This window comes from Apodemus sylvaticus, chromosome 15 (genome assembly GCF_947179515.1).
Source record: "Apodemus sylvaticus chromosome 15, mApoSyl1.1, whole genome shotgun sequence".
Lineage (NCBI taxonomy): Eukaryota > Metazoa > Chordata > Mammalia > Rodentia > Muridae > Apodemus > Apodemus sylvaticus.
In genome coordinates, this window is record NC_067486.1 from 9,081,149 (window position 1) to 9,104,387 (window position 23,239).

Consider the following 23,239-nt stretch of genomic DNA (forward strand, 5'->3'; position numbering starts at 1 on the left):
AATGGGTGGTTTTACCTCAAGGAATGGCGAATAGTCCCACCATATGTCAATTATATGTTAGTAAATCTTTAGAAAATGTGAGGCGGCACTTTCCTAAGCTTACATGTTTGCACTATATGGATGATATTCTGTTATCTGGACCTACTGAAGAGATGGTGAAGGAAGCTTATTGAGTGATGATACAGGATCTTAAGAAAAGAAATTTATATATAGCACCTGAAAAGGTTCAAAAGGATCAGGTAGTTAATTATTTGGGAGCCAAAGTATATCCTGATAGGGTGCAACCTCAAAAGATTAGTTTAAGAACAGATCATTTGCATACCTTAAATGATTTCCAGAAATTATTAGGAGATATACAATGGTTTCGTCCCTATCTAAAATTAACAAATAAAGAATTACAACCCCTGTATGATATTTTGCCAGGAGACACAGATTTGACTTCTCATCGTTCTTTAACAAAGAATGCTAAAAAGGCTTTGAGTCTTGTGGAATCACATATTGAGCAGGCTGCTCTTGCCAGGCGAGAAGTGAATTCTCCTATTTTGTTATGTGTCTTACCAACTGAAGTACAACCTACAGCAGTGCTATGGCAACATGCTCCCTTGTTGTGGGTACATCCTAGAATTTCTCCAGCTAAAACATTGTCTCATTATCCTACCGCTGTTGCTCAGCTAGCACTAATGGGAATTCAACAATGTTTGCAGTATTTTGGATCAGAGCCTGCGAGTCTAATTATCCCCTATTCCTCTCAAGAATTCGAAGTACTTACAGCCACAGTTGATGATTGGGCTATAGTGCGCTGTATGTTTGTTGGCACTATTGATAATCATTATCCCAAGGATCCATTGTTACAATTGGTTAAAGAATATCCCATAATATTTCCAAAAAGAACTTCCACCATGCCTTTGAAAGGTAGCCCTGTAATATATACTGATGGCTCAAAGACAGGAGTGGGAGCTTATGTTCTTTCTGGCTCGCTGCCAGTAGTTATTTCATTCCCACCTGCATTGCCACAGGTAATTGAGCTGCAAATAGTTATGTGTGTCTTTGAACGGTTTCTTGGTTCCTTCAATTTGATTTCTGATTCTTTATATGTTGTCAATATTTTAAAACATTTGAAGATTACTGGACAAATAAATTTAAAAAGTACTATTCTGGATTTATTAGTTCAATTACAAGCCATGGTTTGGCAAAGAGATCATCCATTTTTTGTACAACATATTAGAGCACATACTGGATTACCAGGACCACTGCCTGAAGGTAATGATTTGGCAGATAGAGCCTCTTGCTCTATTTTTGCGTTTTTTAATTCCACCCCTTTTGATTGTGCTCAAAAGTTTCATTCCAATTTTCATGTAAATTCAAAGACGTTAATGGCTAAATTTAAGATCACTAGGGCAGAAGCCAGGGATATAGTAAAAAGTTGTACCTCCTGTGCCCCTTTACTTCCTCAAGCCTCTTTGGGTGTTAATCCACGAGGCTTGTGCCCTTTGCATGTTTGGCAGATGGATGTAACTCATATAACAGAATTTGGAAGATTAAGATTTGTGCATGTTTCTATAGATACTGCCTCTGGTGTAATTTTTGCCTCCCTCCATAGTGGAGAGGCTACTAAACATGTCATTGTTCACTGCCTGGAGGCTTGGAGTGCATGGGGTATGCCCGGCTCTCTGAAAACCGATAAAGGTCCAGCATATACTTCCTCATCCTTTGTTGCCTTCTGCCAAGTTATGGGAATTTCCTTAGTACATGACTTACCCTATAATTCTCAGGGTCAGGGTATCATTGAATGTGCCCATCGCATGTTCAAAGAATGTCTTCTTAAACAAAAAGGGGGAATTGGCCAGGGCAGAACCCCTAAAGAACGTGTCTCTCTTGCTCTTCTGACTTTGAATTTATTTCAATTGGATATACAAGGGCGCTCCGCTGCTGAGCATCATGCTTATCCTGATACCACTGAAAAGCAACAAGTGATGTGGAAGGATATTTTGATGGGCAAATGGCATGGCGCTGACCCTGTGTTAATCTGGGTGAGAGGGTCTGTTTGTGTCTTTCCACAGGATCAAGACAAACCACTGTGGATCCCTGAAAGATTGACGTGGGTAATCACCATGCGACCTGTTTCATAGCACAAGGAAGATGAAGCCATGGATACTGTTGGTGGGACTGCTCCCACTGATGCTTCCTGCCTTACCTTTTGATGGAGATATAGCTGTCTTTCAGGACTGAAGCCATGTCCAATCTAAAGGACTGGGCAGGCATTGTGTCCCTAGCCATATGCCTGACTCTGATTAGCTTCCTCATGTTGAGATGTGTGTGTAAAATGAGGACGAGACAGTAGAGATAACAAGTGCTAATGGTGCAAGCCTTCGCGGCTATCGAGGTGGGTCAATCCCCTCAAGTGTGGCTTGGCATGCTAGAGAAGTAGTCAATGACGGGTAAGATCTCATGGACGTGTTACCAACCTAAGATAGAGAGCAAACCGATGCTGTTTGTATCTTGATGACGGGTAAGGAACAGTGTTTCACAGGACAACCTAAGTAAGGCATTCGCTCTGTCATTTTTGTAAAATAAAGAAGGAGGAAATGTGGGGAGCGGGCACGGTGACCAGTCTAAAATGGTGCCTGGGCTGGTTGCCAAGTCACATCACACAGCAACGCTCCCCCACGTTCCCCTTTAAGAGTCATGTACACACTGGAGAAGTGCACATGTGCCCTTTGACATCATATTAGGCCATCATCTCGATCCTATCACGAGCCTCCACTTGGCGGTCGCTGATTGGTGCAGGCTGGGATATATAACTGGGGCAACGGGCTAGCATTGGGGGCTTCCTGAAGTAACGTTCCTGAATAAACTGCCTCGAGAAGAGTCTCCCTTATTCGGCTGGACTGATTTGGCAGCGACAAAATGTGAAATGAAAAGAATAAACACAAATGCCAATCTTCAAAACTTCTATTAACATTATCTAGGGGGTTCTAAAGGGACTACATATGTGAAGATTCCAAGCTCACAGCCACAAAAATCTGTGACATTTGACTTTTTGTTCTCAATAAAAGCACTGTTTAAACTTCATTCATTTGGTTACAATTTTTACAATTTCACTTTTTCTATCAGTTATGCTGTGTTCCATTTTTTAATGCACATTTATCTGTAGGTAGGCATGCAGGCTGTCTCTGTTTAAAGGAGCTCTTGTATAGAGCAGCAATGATCGTGGAGCAGGCACAGTAGGATTTAGCGATCTTTGTGTTTATAGGCAAGCATACATATATTCATTGACTCTTGGAATCAAATATATATTCAAAATGGACTTACCCTGTAGTGGGCCAACAATACCCATAATTGACACCAAAGCTAACAGCAAAAGGCCACTGTCAGGAATAGGTTACCTCTTTTACAGTTCTTGACCAGAGAGCCCATAAACCTTTAAATATTACAGACTTTTACCTTGCTATCATTTACTTCTAGAAAGACTATAAGATAGAGATATCTCCTGTCTACAGAGACATAGTTGAGTCACAAAACATGGGGAAGTCAAGCTTGCCCTGACCTCAAACTTCACCCCATTGAGTGGCTTTCATAGTGCTGAATGGCAGTATGCACACTATAGAAGGTCATTTTGACACCTGTGAAGTGTGAACTTGAACAAAATGACTAAACTGTCAACATATGTGACACCTGAAAACGAAACAGAAATGGCTTGAGAAGAATCTACCCCTTTGTGATTGAATTTAAGCTTGGCTAACAGATGTAACCCAACCCCAGACCCATTATTTGGACAAGAACCTGCAAACTGGCCCCAAGGGAGATCCTACTACAAGCATTCTTTTAAATAGAACAGTTTTCAAAGATACTCACTGATACTGTTATATATACTGTAGTAAATCTCTCAACTTTGAGCAGAGGCATGTCTTGTTGCAGTAGATGGTAATTATCACAGAGATCTCAAATTGGACAACATACACAGAATGAGACTCTTTTATTCTCAGCTCTACTTGAGAAAAAAATGGATGGCTGCAAGGAAATAAGTATTTTCCACACACAACAGGCAACGGCACTTGTGTACTCACTCATGAAGGTTGTGACACCATGTACAATACCAATGGAAGCTCAAGCTGAAAACGTCCAACATGGTGGCTGTGGGTAAGGCTGTGGGTGTGGCTGTATATTCCTAGTTGTAACTTAAGAAACTAAGATGGCTACCCATCCTAGAGAATATATGCATCATAAATTGGATGTGATGAGATTAAGGGAGAGATAAAGAGGATATAAAGTTGGCATACCCTAGGTGAGTCTGAAAAGAGAATGTAAAACGTGAATTTTATCCAAATATACTTCATGATATTCTGTAAGAAGGAACAAGTAAAAGAATACATTGTGCAATATATTCTTTGCTTGTTTTCATAAATGATTTTATTTGGATTGAAAAGCTCAAGCATCAGAAAGAAAATAGAAAAGTCTCATAGTATCCATCTAAATGGTTCTAAATAGCAGGATAACACACACAACATTTTATACAAGGAATTCAAAGCCCAAAACCAACATTTATGTGGAATATCTACAACTATACACTACAAAGAAAATTGTTATTAAAATAATTAATGAATTTTCACCAAAATATATAAAGAACTCAAGAAGTTTGACTGAAAAACCAAATAACCCAATTAAAAATGGAGTATAGAGCGTAACAGAGAATTCTCAACACAAGAATGGCAGAGAAGCCCTTAAAAATGTACAATATCTCTAGTCATCAGGGAAATGCAAATTAAAATGATGCTGAGATTCCACTTTACACCAATCAGAATAGCTAAGATATAAACCTCAAGTGACAGCACAAGCTGGCCAGGATGTGGAGAAAGAATACTTTTCCATTGCTGGTGGCATTGCAATCTGGTACAACCACTTTGAAAATCTGGTGGTTCCTCAGAAAACTGGAAATAGTTCTACCTGAAGACCCAGGTATACTGCTCCTGGGCATGTGCCCAAAAGATGCTCCACCATACCATAAGGACATATGATCCACTATGTTCATAGCAGTAATATTTGTAATAGCCAGAAACTGGAAGCTATCCAGATGTCCTCAACTTATTACAATGGAAGACTATTTAGCTAATTAAAAATGAGAACATCATGAATTTTGCAGGCAAATGGATGGAATTAGAAAATATCATCCTGAGCGAGGTAACCCACACCCCAAAGGACATAAATGGTATGTTCTCAATGATAAGTGGATATTAGCCCTAAAGTATAGAATATATATGATAAAACCCCTTTAGTAGAGTTAGGGAAAGGACTGAAGGAATTGAATGGGATGGCAATTCCATAGGAAGATCAACAGTGTGAACTAACCTGGAACCCTAGGACGTACCAGACCAAGCTACCAACCGAAGACCATACATTGGCTGGTCTGTGGCCCCAGGCACCTTTGTCGCAGAGGAGTGACTGCCTTGTCTGGCCTCAGCAGGAGAGGATGAGCCTTATCATGTAGAGACTTGATGCACTAGAGAAGGGGGATACCGGGAGGGGGGGGGTATCTTTTCAGGGGAAAAGTGGAGGGGGATGGGGTGAGGCACTTTAGGAGGGGGTGATGAGGAAGGCAACATTTGGAATGTATATAAATAAAATAATTAGTTAAAAAAGAAAATCTACAGATCACCAAAGGTTAATTTTCAAAATTGTAAGTCAAAGTCACAACGAGGTTGTTCCATACAGTTGTTAACAAAATGGATGTTAGAAGGAAGTGGTATTAGAGAACACGTGAAGTAATGGGAAGCCTGAACACAGTGATCATATGGACGGCAACACTCATTATAGTAGGTACTGAAATATTGGAAGATATTCAGAGAACTACTTGTGTTAGTTCTTTAAGTTAGAGTTACAGACAAAAGGGTTTGACCTCAGATAAATATCTGCACTCCCAAATTCTTAGTGACGTCACAATGGCAGAAATATGAAGACAAAAATGACTACCAATATGAGTCTTTGAAGAGGAAGTTTCCTCCTCTCTCCTTTTCTCCTTGATCCTCATCACTTAATATTCTCACATTTGTCTGAAAGCCACCACACATTTGCAACCAAACAGCTGTGAATTTACAAACATGAATCTCAAATTTAGAAAAACAATAGGGAAAAGTATATTCAAAGAATACTTTATTTAAAGCATATGCATATATTCACAGAATGGGAAAGGATGCATGCAGGTCACATTTTACAAGGCATTATGATGACAATAAAGAGCTTTGCTGCAGATATCATGCAGTCAAATTAAAGAAGAGGAATTGGGTTGGCATGTTGTGTTTCATGTAAACTCCTCTGGGAGTTGATATTAAGTTTGGAATTTTTGAAGGTATTTAAGAACTTCTGATGTGAAGAAAGTTTGAGTGAGTAGCTGTTGATTCTCCTCAGTAGAATCCACAGGACCAGTACCTTCTACAGCAGAGTGGGCGGCAGCAGCCATAACCATAGCCACCAAAGCCCCCATAGCCACCATAGCCACAGCCATAGCCACAGCCATAGCCACAGCCATAGCCACAGCCATAGCCACAGCCATAGCCATAGCCCAGGCCTCCATAGCCATAGCCTAGGCCACCATAGTATCCTCCGTAGTAGCACATGTTGTCAGGAGTATCAGGAGTTGTCAGAAAAAGACAAGCAGTAGCTTCCTTGAGTCTGGATGTCACCATCTCCCAGGGGCCTTTTATACACCTGGGTTGTTGTTGGGGAAACCACAGGCATTAGAGTGTCACATGTCTTTGCACTGTCCTACAGAAAACCTCACTGGTGGTGTGATTTACTGAACAGGCAAACTTGCATAGCTGAGATACTTGTGCTCCTACCTCAGGATCTCATGTTCAAGTAATGGATCTCATATAATTTTCATGTCTCTGGGTCATTCTTCATGCAATTTATAGAACAAAGCACATGTGATTCACTCAGATGATATAGATTATTTCATAGTTTCCTTCTTTTTACATATGTTTATTACCTCACAATAGAAGGTGTTTACCCCCATCTTTTTGTAATTTTATTTTATTTATTTTTATTTATTTACATCTCAATCCCTGCTCTTTCTCCTGGTCACCTTCTTGTAGTAGTGTGCAATTAAATACTTAATTTGATCCTGGTGGCAGTGGCTAGGGGAAACAAGAGGATTAGCATGATTATCAGCCTAGCATCAAGTTTTATGAGATAGCTAATCTCATGGGAATAACATTGGTAGGTAGGACAAAGAACATGACACAGTGTGCTCATATTGCATCTGTACACATTTGTCAACTACTGAAACACATTTGTCCTTATGCCACACATAGATATGACACAAAGTTTCATAATACATGCATGCATACATACATATAAACAGACAGGCATAGGCATTCACATACACATACCTGGTCACAGAAATTCTATGGAAAATTTCCAAAATATGCTTCAGAATATGCATACATAGCAATCACAAATGATCAAATGAGTTACCAAGTATAGTCCTATAAAAAACCTAAACCAACGAAGAAACAGACAAACACAATTGTATAGACTCATTAAAGGAAACTGATGAAGCCATGTGTACTGAGATTCATTTCATAGGTGATGGGGGAAATATTGGTATGAAAGTTGAGAAAACATCACTGAAAGGCAAAAACTTGGAAATTTTCATAAATTTACATATATATTGCATGAAATAGAATACATGTAGTTAAGCATTTAATTAGGGAATTTGACATAGGGAATAGTATTTATAAATTATATGACAAAAATGTAAGCACAGCTATTGAAAAAATTCTATGAAGAGATTTTCCTCTGATTTTACTGTGTCCAAGCAAGGGTCTTTTGAACCACAATTATTGTCAGTTCCATCATGATCATTATGTAACAAAACAGTTGTATGTATGGAGATTCAAGGAAACTGCCTGTCTCTGAAACCTTACCTAAAATTATTAACTAAAGGGAGAAAACATAAATGTCAATCCACAATTCTTCTATAAAATTATGTAGGGTGTGGTGTTGTAAAGGTAATGTGTATGTGAAGATTCCAAGCTCACATGCATGACACTTGTGATGTTTGATTTTTAGGTCTTACATACTTATCCATTCAGCTGCAATATTCACAATTTCACTTTTCCTAACAATTGTGTTATGTTTAATTGTGTAAGTTTGACACAGATTTAATGTATGTTTACATGTAGTGGACATCAATGCTGTCTCTGCTTCGATATACTGAGTATAGCAGCAATATCACAGATAAGCATTTGTGATGGAGACTTTTGTGTATATGGGTCTGCACTGTGTAGCTGGATCATGTAGTAGATACATTTCTAGGTTTTTGAAGTTATTTTTTGTTTGGTTGCTTTCCTTTTATTTTTTTTTTCAGGAGCTTTCATACCGATTTCCATGGTGGTAGCATCAGTTTATCCTCTCACCAACTACATTTAAATGTTACCCCTTCTTCAAGTCCACACCAGCATTTTTAGCCCCTTTTTTTTTTTTTTACTTTAGCCATTTTTGACTGAGGAAAGGAGAAATTACTCTTATGGCTAATCATACTGAATATTTTAAAGGTGTTTCTCTATTATTTATATTTTCATTTGAGAGAAACCCGCTTTATTCTATCCTCTATTTATTAATTGGCTAGTTTGCTTTTTGATGCTAATTTTATGAGTTCTTTGTGCATTACAGATACTAACCTCTTTGATGTATAGAAGCTAAAGCTTTACCTTGTCATGTATGCCCCCTCCTTCCTTGAATAATGGTTTGCTTTACTATACAGAGCTTTCCAGTTTCATGAGGTCACATGTTGCGTGATTGCTCTTAAGTCCTGAGTTATTTTCCTAAAGTACTTTCCTGAGGCATGTAGTTCAAATATTACACTTCGGTAGATTTCATTAATCAATGCATGTATTTTTAATGTCAGTACCATTCTGTTTACTACAACAACTTTGTAGACATCCCGAACCTGACAGCAAGATCCTGTTACTGTAGGGGCCATGTGTGTGTGCCTTTTGGGGTAGTGCTCTCCCAAGAACTGAGATAGAATACAGCAGTATCAAGGGGTAAAAATTATAATTGAATGAGTAGAGTTAAGTAAGTCTGTGAATGGGAATGCAGGAAAGGAGGGATAATTAACAGGATTACAAGATTGTTGTAGGGAAATCTACTTTTCACTGTAGAAGCCTTTATTCTGTACAGCCTTATTCTATATACAATGCATATGGCCTATTCATAATATCTTGATCTCCAAAATGTTATATTAAGAAACAGCATGGCACTGACATTAATAGTAAATGCATTGATCCATGGAATCTGTTATGTGTTTTTGTTAGTGCTAACAAATAAAAGCTCAGTGCCAAGAATAGGTTATCTCTTTTGGAATTCTTGACCAGTGAAGTCTCACAGACCTCTAAATATTACAGACTATCTCCAATTGTATTGTTTACTTCCAGAACCCAATAGCAAGACCCTGCTGCCACAGAAATATTTGAGTCACTGTTCTGGTAGAGCTCAAGCTTGTACTGACCCGGAAGTTGCATCTCTATCAGTTAGCTTGCTTAGTGTTGCAAATTGTTAGGCACACTGCTGTGAGATAAAAACTTTATCTGTTTTAACTGTCTGCAGTCTCTGTGTTCTACAAAAATGGGTGTCTGTCAATACATGTGCCCAGCTGTAATATGGATATGAATAACTTGGGTGGCATCAAGTCCAATCTGATTGAATTTAAGTTCCATTTCAAACGATGCAACACATAAGTGCCATCATTACTGGATCAAGAACCTGTGGGTAGACAGGTCATGGGCCCTATTTGTAGAACCTACTAACAGTGTTCTGTTAAATGCTCTTGGTACTAAACAATATTGTTATACACATAGACTGGTGTACCTCACAATATGCCTATTTGCAATGGATAATGATTATCACAGAGATCCAAATCTGGTTAAATGTGCAGGATTGACAATGGAATGCTCTGCTGCCCCAAATAGTACACACACACACACACACACGCACACACACACACACACACACACACACACACACACACACACACACATGGGGCAGGGGAAAATAGAGTTGTATATTCAGAATATTTGAAGGAAAATGGGATATTATTTTTTTCAGATACAGCAGGCTAGTTTAATGTATGAACTCATAAAAGGTACAACAGCAAGCTGAAGCAAGACAAAAATCTCAACATGAAGTGGGAAGGTGGTCATAAATTCTACTTTTAACTACGGAGCTGCTTGTCCTTGATAGATGCTAGTACGTGTCAAGTCAGTTTCTTTAGTGGTGTGGTCCTGGGTAGGTCCACCACACTCCAGGTGATAGCTACCCATCCTAGAGCATGTAGCCAGTATAAATTTGGACTTGACAAGTTTAAGAGAAAAGCAGAAAAACAAAAAGCATATACAAATTTGGTTAGGCATAAAGGGGATTATTCTGAAAAGAGGTGGGCAAAACCATTAATTTAATCAAAATATAGTGTACAAAGTTCACTAAAAACATCAAAAATGAATACATAATGCAAAAGATTCTTTGCTAATTCTCATAAACGACTCAATGTGACTTAGAAATCATAAGCAACCAAATAAAACAAATCACAACAGAGTTCGCATGTACCCATCTAAAAAAGTTCTGCATATCAGCACAATGTACACACTATACTATACAAAGAGTAGGAATTAATTAACCAAAACATATGTGAAATATCTAAAACCAAAATTTATGAAGAAAACAAATTGATTTTAAAGTTGTTATAGAATCATCATAAATATTTTAAAGGAAAATCTGTAGATCACTAAGACTGAATTTTCAAATCCTAACTGAAAGTCACAATAAGGTTGATGTCTACAGTTGATAGTAAAATGGACATTAGAAAGAAGATGGGTGTTAGGAGACATGTAAAGTTAAGAGAACCCAGTTCACAGAGACAAGGGCATGGTGACACCCACTTTAGGAAGCACTTAGACATTCTTCCCCAGATATTTAGAGGATTAACTTGTAATTACTCTCAGCACTTTCCTAGTAGAAGAAAAGATTTGATCTCAGAGAAATGTCTGCACTCCCAAATTTATTGTGACTGAACAATGGCAGCACTATGAAGATTATAAAAAGGTCTACCAATGGAGGAATATTTGAAGAGACCATTTTACCCCCCTCCTTAAATCCTCTTCCATACTTTATACACAGTCACACATATGCACCAAACAGATGAATACATAAACAGTCATGCCACACTTAGAAAAACTATAAGAAAAAATATGTTAAGGAAATAGTTTATTTAAAAACATATATGTTCACAGGAAAAAATAGGAATGAAAGGAGATCACATATTTTGTGGCATCACAACGACAAAGAATAGTTTCTTTGCAAATATTCAGAAAACCTGAAGATGGGGAATCAGATGAGAATGTTGCACTTTATTTTTTTTTCAAATAGTTTCAGGTAAAGTTGGAATTTATGAAGATATTTAAGAAAATCTGAAGTGAAGAAAGTTGGAGTGAGCAGCTGTTGAATGTCCTCAGTAGAAGCCACAGGCCCAGTACCTTCTACAGCACAGTGGGCGGCAGCAGCCATAACCATAGCCACCATAGCCACCATAGCCACAGCCACAGCCACAGCCATAGCCATAGCCTAGGCCACCATAGCCATATCCCAGGCCTCCATAGTAGCTGCCATAGTAACACATGGTGTCAGGAGTGGAGTGTAGAGAGGAAGACTGAGAGGTTTCTGGAGTCTGGGTGTTACCATCTGTCAATGGTCTTTTATACACCTGGGTTGTTGTAGTTGGAAACCACAGGCATTGAAGTGTGACAGGTAGCAACACTGTACTTTAGAAGACATCAAAACTTTCATGACTTACTGGAAAGACTAGTCTGCATAACTGAGATTATTGTGTTCCTCTGTCAGGAGCCCAAAGTCAAATTATAGAGCTTCAATGTGAAATACTGATTCTATTTTCAAGCCTGCCTTAATCTATATTTAACTTGTTAAGTATTTATAAATGCACTCTGTAGTACAATACCAAGCAGAAAAATATTTTTTCTGCTCTTAGTATTTGTTTGCTTTCAATATTCTATAGGAATAGGGCCTTTGTATACTGCTTTGATAATTCAAGACAAATCATACATAAAGTTTTGTATTTTCTGAATCTTTTTTATGTTATCAACTTAGTGGCTGTGTACTTCTTATATTAGCAAAGTATAGATTTATGCCAAACTCAATGATTTCATGAATTATTTATTTTGTGTATGCATTATTTTCAAATCTCCAGGAAAATCAATGACCAATGTATGATCACAAAGTATATATGTTGTTCAGTGCTTTTATTTGTCATCTCACATGTAAGTGGTAAGGATGTATCTGTGAAAGAAACTATGGTTTAATTGCCTACTCCATCCTATGTTTTTCTTCTAATGGAGGTCAGTGTTTTGTTTTGGAAACATTGATGCATGATTATTTTGAAGTTTCTGGAAATTTTCTGGACTCATGCCCAATTTCCAGGGTACTTAGTAGTATCTATACAGCCATGGGTTCCACTTCTACTGCCCTAAACCCTCTTAGTAAGTGTACACACTCTAACGTGGATCCAAGAGTGTGGAGGCTTTTCTGTACTTCAGTTTGAATCTGATCCGTACAGTATTAATGTAAACAGAAGTAACAGACAATAAGAAGATATAATTTCATTTAGTTTAAAAATGTTCATAAAGATATTTGAAAAGTTTTATAAAGCAAATTAGATCTAATATAGAGCAAAGCTTAAGGACCTAAATATGGTATCTCACACCTGTAACTTTAGCCTTTGGGATGCTGAGACTAGAGCTGCTGCCAGGAAATTTGAGGCTATCCTAGGTGAATTCTTGGCCAACCAATCTACAAATCCTGACTCATAAAGTATACTCAATAAAGTTTCACACACACAAATACACACACACACACACACACACACACACACACACACACACTCACACATGAGGTAAAATTTACATCAAGACAGTCAGCAGAGGACTTCTTAAGCAGCACCTCCTGCTCTTACTTTACAGTGACTGAGGACCAAGTTTCTCCAGATATCATAATCTCTGTTAGTGGTAGACCTTCTCATCTTTGAGTAGGAAAACAGGCATAGATGTGTAGATACTATGAAGCCCTTTCTCCCTCTTATTTCATTTTACTCTTTAAACACTTAGCTAGGGTAATGAGTGTAATGAGTGTTTCGTTTCATTCATTCATTTATTCATTCACTCTCTCTCTATTTATTTTTCTTTGTATCACTCATCTATGTTCTATCTTATACATCTATTTATCTATTCTATCATATATCCATCTATCATCTATATCTATAATTTATATATCTATTGTCTACATTTCTCTCTCTATCATTTATCTATCCATCTATCATCTATCTATCTATCTATCTATCTATCTATCATCTAGCAATCATCTATCTATATGTCTATTATATTTCTATCAATATATTTATCATCTATTGATCTATCAATCTACCATCTATATATTTATCAATAAATCTGTCTGTTTCTCTACGTATACCTATAGAGCTAATTTTATTAGCTGTACATCATTTAAAGCCTTAATATATGCAACTATCATAGACATTATAATAGGGGAGGTCCAGAGTCACAAAAGGCATTTTAGTAAGGTTGAGATCATTATCAGATATTAACTTTAGTCTTTTCCTTTAATTTCTGTTTCATCTTATATTGATACATATCAGTGAAGAAAATTTAAATCTAAAATAATTTCTATGTTCTCTTCATTTATTGTTCATTTCATTGTGCATTCTACCTCTGCCATCATTTGACTGATGTCAACTTATATCACAAATCTGTAAATGTTACTATCCCTCATATGGCTTTCATAGTCATCATAGTTGACTTTCTAATTGTATAATTGGGAGCATCACCAACACAGTCTTATTCTGAGGAGTTCCCTCTTATTTACAGTTACCTTTGCAATGCTGCAATTTTCTCTATTCCTCCCTCCCTCCCTCCCTCCCTCCCTCCCTCCCTCCCTCCCTCCCTCCCTCCCTCCCTCCCTCCCTCCCTCTCTCCCTTCCTTCCTTCCTTCCTTCCTTCCTTCCTTCCTTCCTTCCTTCCTTCCTTCCTTCCTTCCTTCCTTCCTTCCTTCCTTCCTTCCCTTCCTTCCTTCATTCTTTTCTTCCTTTCTTTCTTTCTTTTTTCTTTTTCTCTCATATATTACATCCTCCCTGAAGTTTCCCCTCCTGCCTCTCCTTTCAGTTCCTCCCCCATTAACTCCCTCTTTCCCAGATCCACTGCTCCTCCATTTTCTTTCAGAAAATGGTAGGCTTCCCAGGAGTGTCAACCAAACATAGCATACCAAGCTTTCATAAGCCTAGGCATCAATGGGAGGCAAGGCCCTCGGTCCTGTGGAGGCTCAATACCTCAGCCTAGGGGAATGCAAGGGTAGTGACACACCCTTTAGCAGCAGGGGGAAGGGGTATGGGATAGGGGTTTTTGGATGGGAAAGGGAGACAATATTTGAAAAGTAAAATATGAAAGGCAATGTAAACAATCTATTGGAAGCTTTAAAAATGATTAGGCAGATCCCCTCATATTAAGCCTGGATGGGCAACCCAGTAGGACGAACAGGATCCCAGAAGCAGACAAAACAGTCAGAGACATCCTCTGTTCACACTGTTAGAATTTCCACAAGAAAAAACAAGCTCATAACATATGCAGAGGTCCTAGATCAGATCTATACAGACTCCCTGATTTCAATTCAGTCTCTGTGAGCCCCTATGAGCCCTGATTAGTTGCTTATGTGGCTTTTTGTGGTGTCCTTGACCTTTCTGGATCTTATAATTCTTTCTTCCTTCTGTAGGATTTCCAGAGTATTGGGACCAGTTTTTTTTTTTTGTTGTTGTTGTTGTTGTTGTTGTTGTTTTTTCTTCTCTCAGTTGAAAAAAGAGATACATGATGGAGTTATTGAAAGATATTTGTTCACAGAAAATCAAAAACAACAACTAGAGAACATTTAAACTGTTTTAAAAGGGCAACTGTAATCTTTTACATGCCTGGCTCAGGGTCAAGTGGCCAAAGGCAAGATGGTTGGAAATATAATGGGCACAGTAAGTAAGGCTTAACTATCAAGGAGGCACATGGAAAATATTCCACCAGTAATCTTTTGTATGTATTCTATTGAAACAATATCAGTTTTTTTTTCATATTTGACTCAGGATAATTTACTCATTAATCTACTTCTAACTGAAGGAAGCTATCTAAGTAGAATGATGTATATAAATCAAACAGCATTGCCTTTCTTAGAGTTACAGGAAGGTTGAATGAAGGACAGGCTGTGCTCTGTGGTGATTAATTGGGTTTACCTCATATCCCAGCACACAAAATGATTCCATATATAAGAACAAAATATGCATTCCATAAATGTGTGCATTTACTTCTAGAATGTCTGCTTTCAACTGCTGTGCCTTGCATGGCTTAGGGGTTACCTTATCTGAGGAGATGAGCATGAAGACATGAGAGGCACATAGGCACATATTGGAAAAGCTGGGATCAGGTTGACCCTGTTCACTTATTGAGATGCAACAACCACTACTAAGATAGCATGTAAAAGGAGGAGGAAGATTAGTACATCTTGGTGGTGAGCAGTCTCTAGCTACAGGCATCAGAGATTCAGTTGGTACTTTCAGCATACACTGCCAACATCTGCTCTTGTACCAAGATAAGGTTACCATTCCTCTGAGTCTGACCCATGGAAGCTCTCCTGTTCCTATGGATCTGAAGCATTGGGATCCTTGACAGGGCTGTGCTCAGGTCCATAACACACATTGACTCAGGACTTAGCCACTCCTGTATCTAATTCTGGAAAACACATGATGGTAAGATGTACCGTAAACAGGAAAAAAAAAAGACAAAATGGCAACCAACAAATTGGGAAAAGATCTTCACCAACCCTACATCTGATAGAGGGATAATATCCAATATATACAAAGAACTCAAGAAGTTAGACCCCAGGGAACCAATTAACCCTATTAAAAAATGGGGTACAGATCTAAACAAAGAATTTTCACTTGAAGAAATTCGGATGGCCAAGAAGCACCTTAAGAAATGTTTAACATCATTAGTCATTAGGGAAATGCAAATCAAAACAACCCTGAGATTTCAAGTCACACTAGTCAGAATGGCTAAGGTTAAAAATTCAGGAGACCGCAGGTGTTGGCGAGGGTGTGGAGAAAGAGGAACACTCCTCCACTGCTGGTGGTGTTGTAAGATGGTACAACCACTATGGAAATCAGTCTGGTAGTTCCTCAGAAAACTGGACGTGATACTTCCGTAGGACCCTGCTATGCCTCTCCCCAGAGGATTCCCTGGCATGCAATAAGGATACATGCTCCACTATGTTTATAGCAGCCTTATTTATAATAGCCAGAAGCTGGAAATAACCCAGATGTCCCTCAATGGAGGAATGGATACAAAAAATGTGGTATATTTACACAATGGAATACTACTCAGCAATTAAAAACAATGAATTCATGAAATTTTTAGGCAAATGGTTGGATCTGTAAAATATCATCCTAAGCGAGGTAACCCAATAACAAAAGAATACACATGGAATGCAATCTCTGATAAGTGGATACTAATTAGCCCAGAAGCTCTGAATACCCAAGGCACAATTAGCATAACAAATGACTCCCATGAAGAAGTAAGGAGAGGGTCCTGATCCTGGAAAGGCTTGCTCTAGCATTGGAGGGGAGTACCAGAACAGAGAAAAAGGAGGGAGGTGATTGGAGAATGGGTGGAGAGAAGAAGGTTTATGGGACATATGGGGAGTGGGGAACTGGGAAAGGGGAAATCATTTGGAATGTAAACAAAGAATATAGGAATATACATATATATTTATAAAAATATATACAAATATATATATATTATATACATACATACATATACATATACACATACACATACACATACACATACACATACACATACACATACACATATACACATACACATACACACACACACACATACACACACACACACACACACACATATATATATATATATAAGAACACATTGTCTGTCCTCTGTCCAATATTGAAATATTGGTCATGATTCAATTCCAGTCCATGTACAGGTAAGTCATCTTCCACATCTCTCTGCATGGATCTAGTTGTCTTTACTAGTCTTTTCAGATGCTCTTGAGCAGTTGCATGTCAAAGGCAGAGAACAAGGGTCAAGATATAGCCTAGTGCTGGAGTTGGCAGACTGTTATTTATAGAAACTGGTTTTGTCCATTAGAGAAGTAACTTTACTCTTACGTAAAGTCTGGTGTCTTCTAAGTAATATTATTTTCCATGTTCTGCTTTAGTGAATATTATTCTTTTTTCAGATAAACATAAAGGTATATATTTTATGTTCAGGTTATAATAACCTGAATTACAATTAAGGAAGAGATATCTTAAAGAATAGGTCTACATTTAATGAAAATATTATTTTTTACAAAATGGAGTTTGACTTTTAAGTCAAAAGATTTAAAAGGAGTTTACTATCTTAATGATTTGCATCACTTGATGAAATTAGGTCATATAAATTAAGCAAAATAAATACAGAATCACCTAGAATGTTGAAAATAGAATAAGACTTTTATGTCTTTAAAATAAATTTAAATTACTTATCCTTTGAGAATTTCACAAGTAGATACTATATTTATGTCATTCCTACCTCTCCTTTTCTCCTCCCTGATTCCCCCATGCCCACCTCCATCTTTTTTATTGAATATTTTCTTTATTTACATTTCAAATGTCATCCCCTTTCCAGGTTTTCCCCTGACCCCCACAAATCCCATGACACATCTCCCCTACCCATTCCTCTATGAGGGTATCCCTCCATTCACTATCAACTCCTACCTCCCCATTCTACACAGGGGCATCAAGCCTTCATAGGACCAAGGGTCTCTCCTTCCATTAATGTCCAGCAAGGCCATCCTCTGCTATGGTCTGGAGCCATGGGTCCCTCCATGTGTACTCTTTAATTGAAGCCCCATGATTTGACTGTAGAATCTTGACATAAGAGTACAATCATGTCAGCTATGCAGCCAGCCTATGTGTCTGTTTCATGAAGCAGAGTGCAGGCATGTCACACTGCAATGCTTGTGGTTTCTTCCCCAAGCAACCCAGGGATATAAAAGGCCCTTGGCAGATTGTGACAACCAGACTCAAGGAACCTACTGCCAGTCGATAACTGCCATTCACTCCTGACACCATGTGTTACTACGGCAGCTACTATGGAGGCCTGGGCTATGGCTATGGTGGCCTAGGCTATGGCTATGGCTGTGGCTATGGTGGCTATGGTGGCTATGGTTATGGCTGCTGCCGCCCACTGTGCTGTAGAAGATACCTGTACTGTGGCTTCTACTGAGGAGTTCTTGCTCACACCAACTTCCATCACATAACAAGTTCTTTAAAATCATCTTAAATGACAACTTTATATTAAGCTATCTGAAGAAAAATATATACAGCACAGCATGCTCAACTTGCCGAGAAGTTCTTCAATGTCTTCATAATGCCTTTGAAAATGAAACCCAGTTAGATTGCCCCCTGTTAAAATAATTTGTTTTAAATAAACTATCTCATTGAAAACATTGATTTATTTGGTTTAATTTAATAGTCTTCATCTATATGAAATGTATGTATTAATATTCCTGTCTGTGTGGTCATAACTGGATTTTTTTGTAGGTAACTACAGAGAAAATAAGGGAGGAGTAAGAAAGAAAAGGAGAGAAGTGTTTATTAGAACATTCTTTTATTGATAAAAAGTTTGGGTTGTTTACATATCTTTGTTTTGGTGAGTAATGTACCAATGAATTTGGTAGTAGAGATATTTTTCTGAGGTCAAATCTTTCTGTCTTCTAGACTTTCAAAAGTGTCACATGTTAGCTCTGTGAATATTTGAAGAAGAGGCTACACTGTGTTTTCTTTAATGGCTGACACCATACATATTCTCAGAGAGAAGAACATTCACTTTCTTTCATGGGTTCTCTGTTACTCTTTTTTCCCTTTCTTTTTGAAATTTATTTATTTATGTATGCACATCCCAAACACTGCCCCCCTCAGAGAATCACTTCTCTGCTCTACTCCCTCTGAGAGGATGGGGCCCTGCCTGGGTACTCCCCCATCCTTGTACATTAAGTCTTTGCAGGATCAGGTGCTTTCTCTCCCTCTATGGCCATACAAGGCAGCCCTTTTGGGGAATGGATGCAACAATCAGGCTACAGTTTTAGGGACAGTCCCCCACTCCAGTTGTTGTGAAACCCACAGAAGTGCCAGGGTACTAGGTGCAGCCTGTGCATGCTTTCGTTGGTGATACAGTCTCTGAGAGCCCCCGAGGGTCCAGCTTAGTTGACTCTGTTGGTCTTCCTGTGCAGTTCCTATCCCTCAAAGTGCCTTCAATCCTTCTACTAATTCTTTTATAAGAGTTCCTTAACCTTATGGTTAAGGTTATTATTGAGGACAATTATGCTAGGTTCCTGTCAGCAAGCATAACAGAGTATCATTAATAGTGTTATGGATTGGTACTTGCCTATGGGATGTGTCTCAAGTTGGGTACATTGTTGGTTGAGCATTCCTTCAGTTTCTGCTCCATCTTTGTCCCTGCATTTCTCTTAGGCAGGACAAGGTTGTGTTTGAAAGTCTTATGGGTGGATTGGTGTGCTTTATCTATCCACTGGGAGTCCTGCCTAGCTACAGGAGGTGGCATCTTCTGTTTCCATGTCCCAACTGTTAGGCATCTCATCTACATTGGCTCCTGGGAAGCTCCTTATCCCAGGTCTCAGGGACTTCCTAGAGATTGACACTATAATCCCTGTCAGCTGCAGATTTCCATTTATTCTCTTGTTCCTCTGACCTTCTCATCTGTCTCTCCTCACACCTGATCCTGAACACTCATTCCCCTCCCTCTTCCACCTATTTCCCTCCCTCTTTCAGTATGGAGGGAAAATCCTGAAAAATATCTATTTTATTCAGCTCTACTAGGCTTTGCTATATAGACAAAGGACTTTACAGCCAACTATAGAAATACTAGCTTATTCATATTTACTCTTGTTCTACTCATAATATCCAGGACATGAGAGCAGCCTAGATGACTATCTACAGATCAAAGGATAATGAAATGTGCTATTATTTATTCAGTGTGATACTATTTAGCTGTTAGGAAAAATGAAATCATTCAATTTTCATATAAATGGATAGAGTTAAAAACTAAGCATTCCGATGAAGTAACCCAGACCCACAAAGTCAAATGTCAAGTTTTTCCATTATTTGTGAATATTATCTTTGAATTTTCATATATGTGAGTTTATTTGGAATACGCCAAGCAATTTTATTCAAGTTTTATGTATTAAAATTCACCTCTAATGCTTTCATTTAAAATTTTATTTTTATATATTATTTGATTTCATATACAGACTCTTTATATACAGGCTCTATCTGTATATGCAAAAATTATTTTGAAGAAAAATGATTATAAACATATCACTTGCATATTTGTGGGAACAAAATATTTCAGATTAGGAGGTGTCAAATCAGAGGGAAATTGTCTTCTCATGAAACATCTAATAGGTATATTTACCATGATGTGATCTCATTTACATATATTTGTATAACAGGGATGGTTATTCTCCCTCAACTAAATGTGTTTACTTAATGTGTTTTATTATATACAATATCAAACACAGCTTTACCTCCCAATGAAAATTTTGTACCATTCATATGAATATGCCATCCTACACTTACTAACTGAGACAAAGAAAGTACACATGGCTTATTTGTTCATTTTTAGGGAGTCTGCACAATTGTTCTTTAGAGGGGACAATACTCAGGATCACATCTAATATTTTGTACATATAAAAGGTCAAAGGTCCCATTGCCTATAAATGTTCGTGGAAATTGATGTTCAGGTTTTTAGTGTTGTTCTTGTTTTGGAGTGAGTGAGTGTGTGTGTGTGTGTGTGTGTGTGTGTGTGTGTAGTGGTACAGATATGTAAGTGGTGGCTGGGGGGAATAATTTTTGAAATTGTCCTGTTCTTGCTCTACAAACTTCATTCCCATGAGACTGGTTCTCTCACTGACCAGCAATCAGTGAGTCCTAGGCATCCTATCTCCTCACCAATGTGAGAAGATGAAGCTTTTTGTGCTTTTTATTCAAGGGACGTCTTAAAGTGCTTACACTTTCCCAGCAGCTGAGATGTCCCTCTAGATGTCTGGTAAACAGATGAGGTGGTGCCTTGTCACTCCTGCTAAGTCATGTGTGAGGGCATATGTATGTGTTGGTTACAAAACCATGGAATGTTAATCAAAGTTGACTTTGGGTTACCCACACAATTGCAGTGCATTTCACAGTAGCATCTACAATACCATCACCTAAGTTCACATAGAGAAACATGGAAAATATACAGTTTCTCCACATAAAATGGTATCTTATTTTCTGACAATTTTAAAAAGCATGCAGGCAAACCATGCCCTCAGGAATGTATCCAAACATGATAACTCTAGCCACCAAACTACAAATAACATAACCAATAGCTAACTTACTTTTCATGGGGAAAATGGCAGAAGTATAGTCTTCCAGGTAAGACTGATTCCAAATAACAAAACAACATGAAAGAAAATAAAGACCTTCCCTGGGGTAATGAGACAACAACAAAAAAGTATGTAGAAAGGATAAAACAGAAAACTATTCAATGGTTTGTATTATCTGACAAAATTATATCATTCATTCTCTCATCTAAATAAAGAATGGCTCAAAGTTTTGGCAACTTAATCAGGATGCACAATTTGACCATGGAACCTGATGTGGGAGTATAATTATACAGTTATGCAGACTTGCGTACCAATAAAACAGGACACTTGTGATGTTTCTGAAGTGCAGTGGAGATGTGTTATGCTGCAATTCCTGTGGTTTTTGCCAGCAACTGCCCAGGTGTATAAAAGGCTGTTGATGATAGGTGACATTCAGATTCAAGAAACTTACTGCTGCCTTCAAGTGAACACCAGTAATCCATTTCTGCTTACTGACACCATGTGTTACTATGGTGGATACTATGGAGGCCTGGGTTATGGCTATGGTGGCCTAGGATGTGGCTATGGCTGTGGCTGTGGCTATGGTGGCTATGGCTGTGGCTATGGCTATGGCTGCTGCCGCCCACTGTGCTGTAGAAGGTATTGGTCTTATGGCTTCTTCTGATGGATTTCTACAGTTTCCCAGCCTTTTGGCTGTAATCTGCTGTCTTACTGGAAGTACCTACAAGATTTCCCACATTAGAAAGTCCAACCTTTAAAACTGTATGAGTTCAAAACTCCCATCTCTCTTCCCACCTTCAGCTGGACCAGAAGACAGCTTGCAGAAAAGCTCTTCATTGTCTACATAATGCCTTTTATAATGGGAGCCAGTTGGACTTAACTTTTGTGTAAAAGCAAATGCTTTTCAATAAACCATTTCATTGCCTAAACTTGTATTTAAAATTCTCCATAATTCTCAGATATATGCTTATGCATTTGTGTCTAATTTGTCACATATATGAGGTTGTTGGATAAATGACAGAGAACTAGGAGAGGGATAGGGAAGAAACAAAAAAAGAGAAGGTGAGGGAGATAGTTTTTTTCAACATTCACCTATTGATACACATTTGGGTTGCTCTCATACTCTTTATTTATTATTAAACAGCAAAAATTGGCTTTTATTTATAATTAAGTTTGATTTTCCTATTAAATAGAAATGGGGTTGAGGAAGCATTATTTCTCCATTTTTAAAAATTTGGTTTTGTTTTTATTTTCATTACGATTTTGAGAATTCCAAATAATATAATTTGATCATATTCACCTCGGTATCCTCTCTTCCCAAATCCATATCCTCTTCCCTACTAATATAACTTTGTATATTGTTTTAAACCAAACCAAAGCAACCACCACCACCACAACAACAACCTTTAAAAATCAAATAATTTGTGCTGCCCAAATAATCTTGGTTAGATGCCCATCCATTGCATCTTGGTCTGCCTCCCAAGGACTGCATTCTTAAAGAAAACTGACTCTCTTTCTCCAGAAACCATGAACTATCCATAGATCCTTTCTGTGAGTGGAACTTAATGGCCACTTCTATCACTATGCTGGAACTTTGTCAGGGCTCAGCCTATGGAGGTCTTGTGAATGCTGTATCAGCTACTGTGAATTCACACATATAGCTGCTCTGGCTTGTCCCTTAAAC

General features: G+C 38.1%; 4 protein-coding genes across 4 annotated transcripts; 2 read left to right on the top strand and 2 right to left on the bottom strand.

Moving 5' to 3' along the window:
* Positions 1-6,398: 6,398 nt before the first annotated feature.
* On the bottom strand, positions 6,399-6,611 carry LOC127665938 (keratin-associated protein 20-2-like). Its single transcript, XM_052158570.1, has one exon. It carries the CDS (start codon positions 6,609-6,611, stop codon positions 6,399-6,401), a length of 213 nt encoding a protein of 70 aa, XP_052014530.1.
* A 4,892-nt stretch (positions 6,612-11,503) lies between these two features.
* LOC127665951 (keratin-associated protein 20-2-like) lies at positions 11,504-11,671 on the bottom strand. The gene has a single exon (XM_052158585.1). The coding sequence runs from the start codon at positions 11,669-11,671 to the stop codon at positions 11,504-11,506; it is 168 nt and encodes a 55-aa protein (XP_052014545.1).
* Positions 11,672-18,242: 6,571 nt separating this feature from the next.
* LOC127665961 (keratin-associated protein 20-2-like) lies at positions 18,243-18,398 on the top strand. Its single transcript, XM_052158593.1, has one exon. The coding sequence runs from the start codon at positions 18,243-18,245 to the stop codon at positions 18,396-18,398; it is 156 nt and encodes a 51-aa protein (XP_052014553.1).
* A 3,656-nt stretch (positions 18,399-22,054) lies between these two features.
* On the top strand, positions 22,055-22,219 carry LOC127665955 (keratin-associated protein 20-2-like). The gene has a single exon (XM_052158589.1). It carries the CDS (start codon positions 22,055-22,057, stop codon positions 22,217-22,219), a length of 165 nt encoding a protein of 54 aa, XP_052014549.1.
* The last annotated feature ends 1,020 nt before the right edge of the window (positions 22,220-23,239 follow it).

Excerpts from the sequence above, each read along its gene's own strand:
- LOC127665938 (XM_052158570.1), bottom strand. The coding sequence starts at position 6,611 with ATGTGCTACTACGGAGGATACTATGGTGGCCTAGGCTATGGCTATGGA.
- LOC127665955 (XM_052158589.1), top strand. The coding sequence starts at position 22,055 with ATGTGTTACTATGGTGGATACTATGGAGGCCTGGGTTATGGCTATGGT.
- LOC127665951 (XM_052158585.1), bottom strand. The coding sequence starts at position 11,671 with ATGTGTTACTATGGCAGCTACTATGGAGGCCTGGGATATGGCTATGGT.
- LOC127665961 (XM_052158593.1), top strand. The coding sequence starts at position 18,243 with ATGTGTTACTACGGCAGCTACTATGGAGGCCTGGGCTATGGCTATGGT.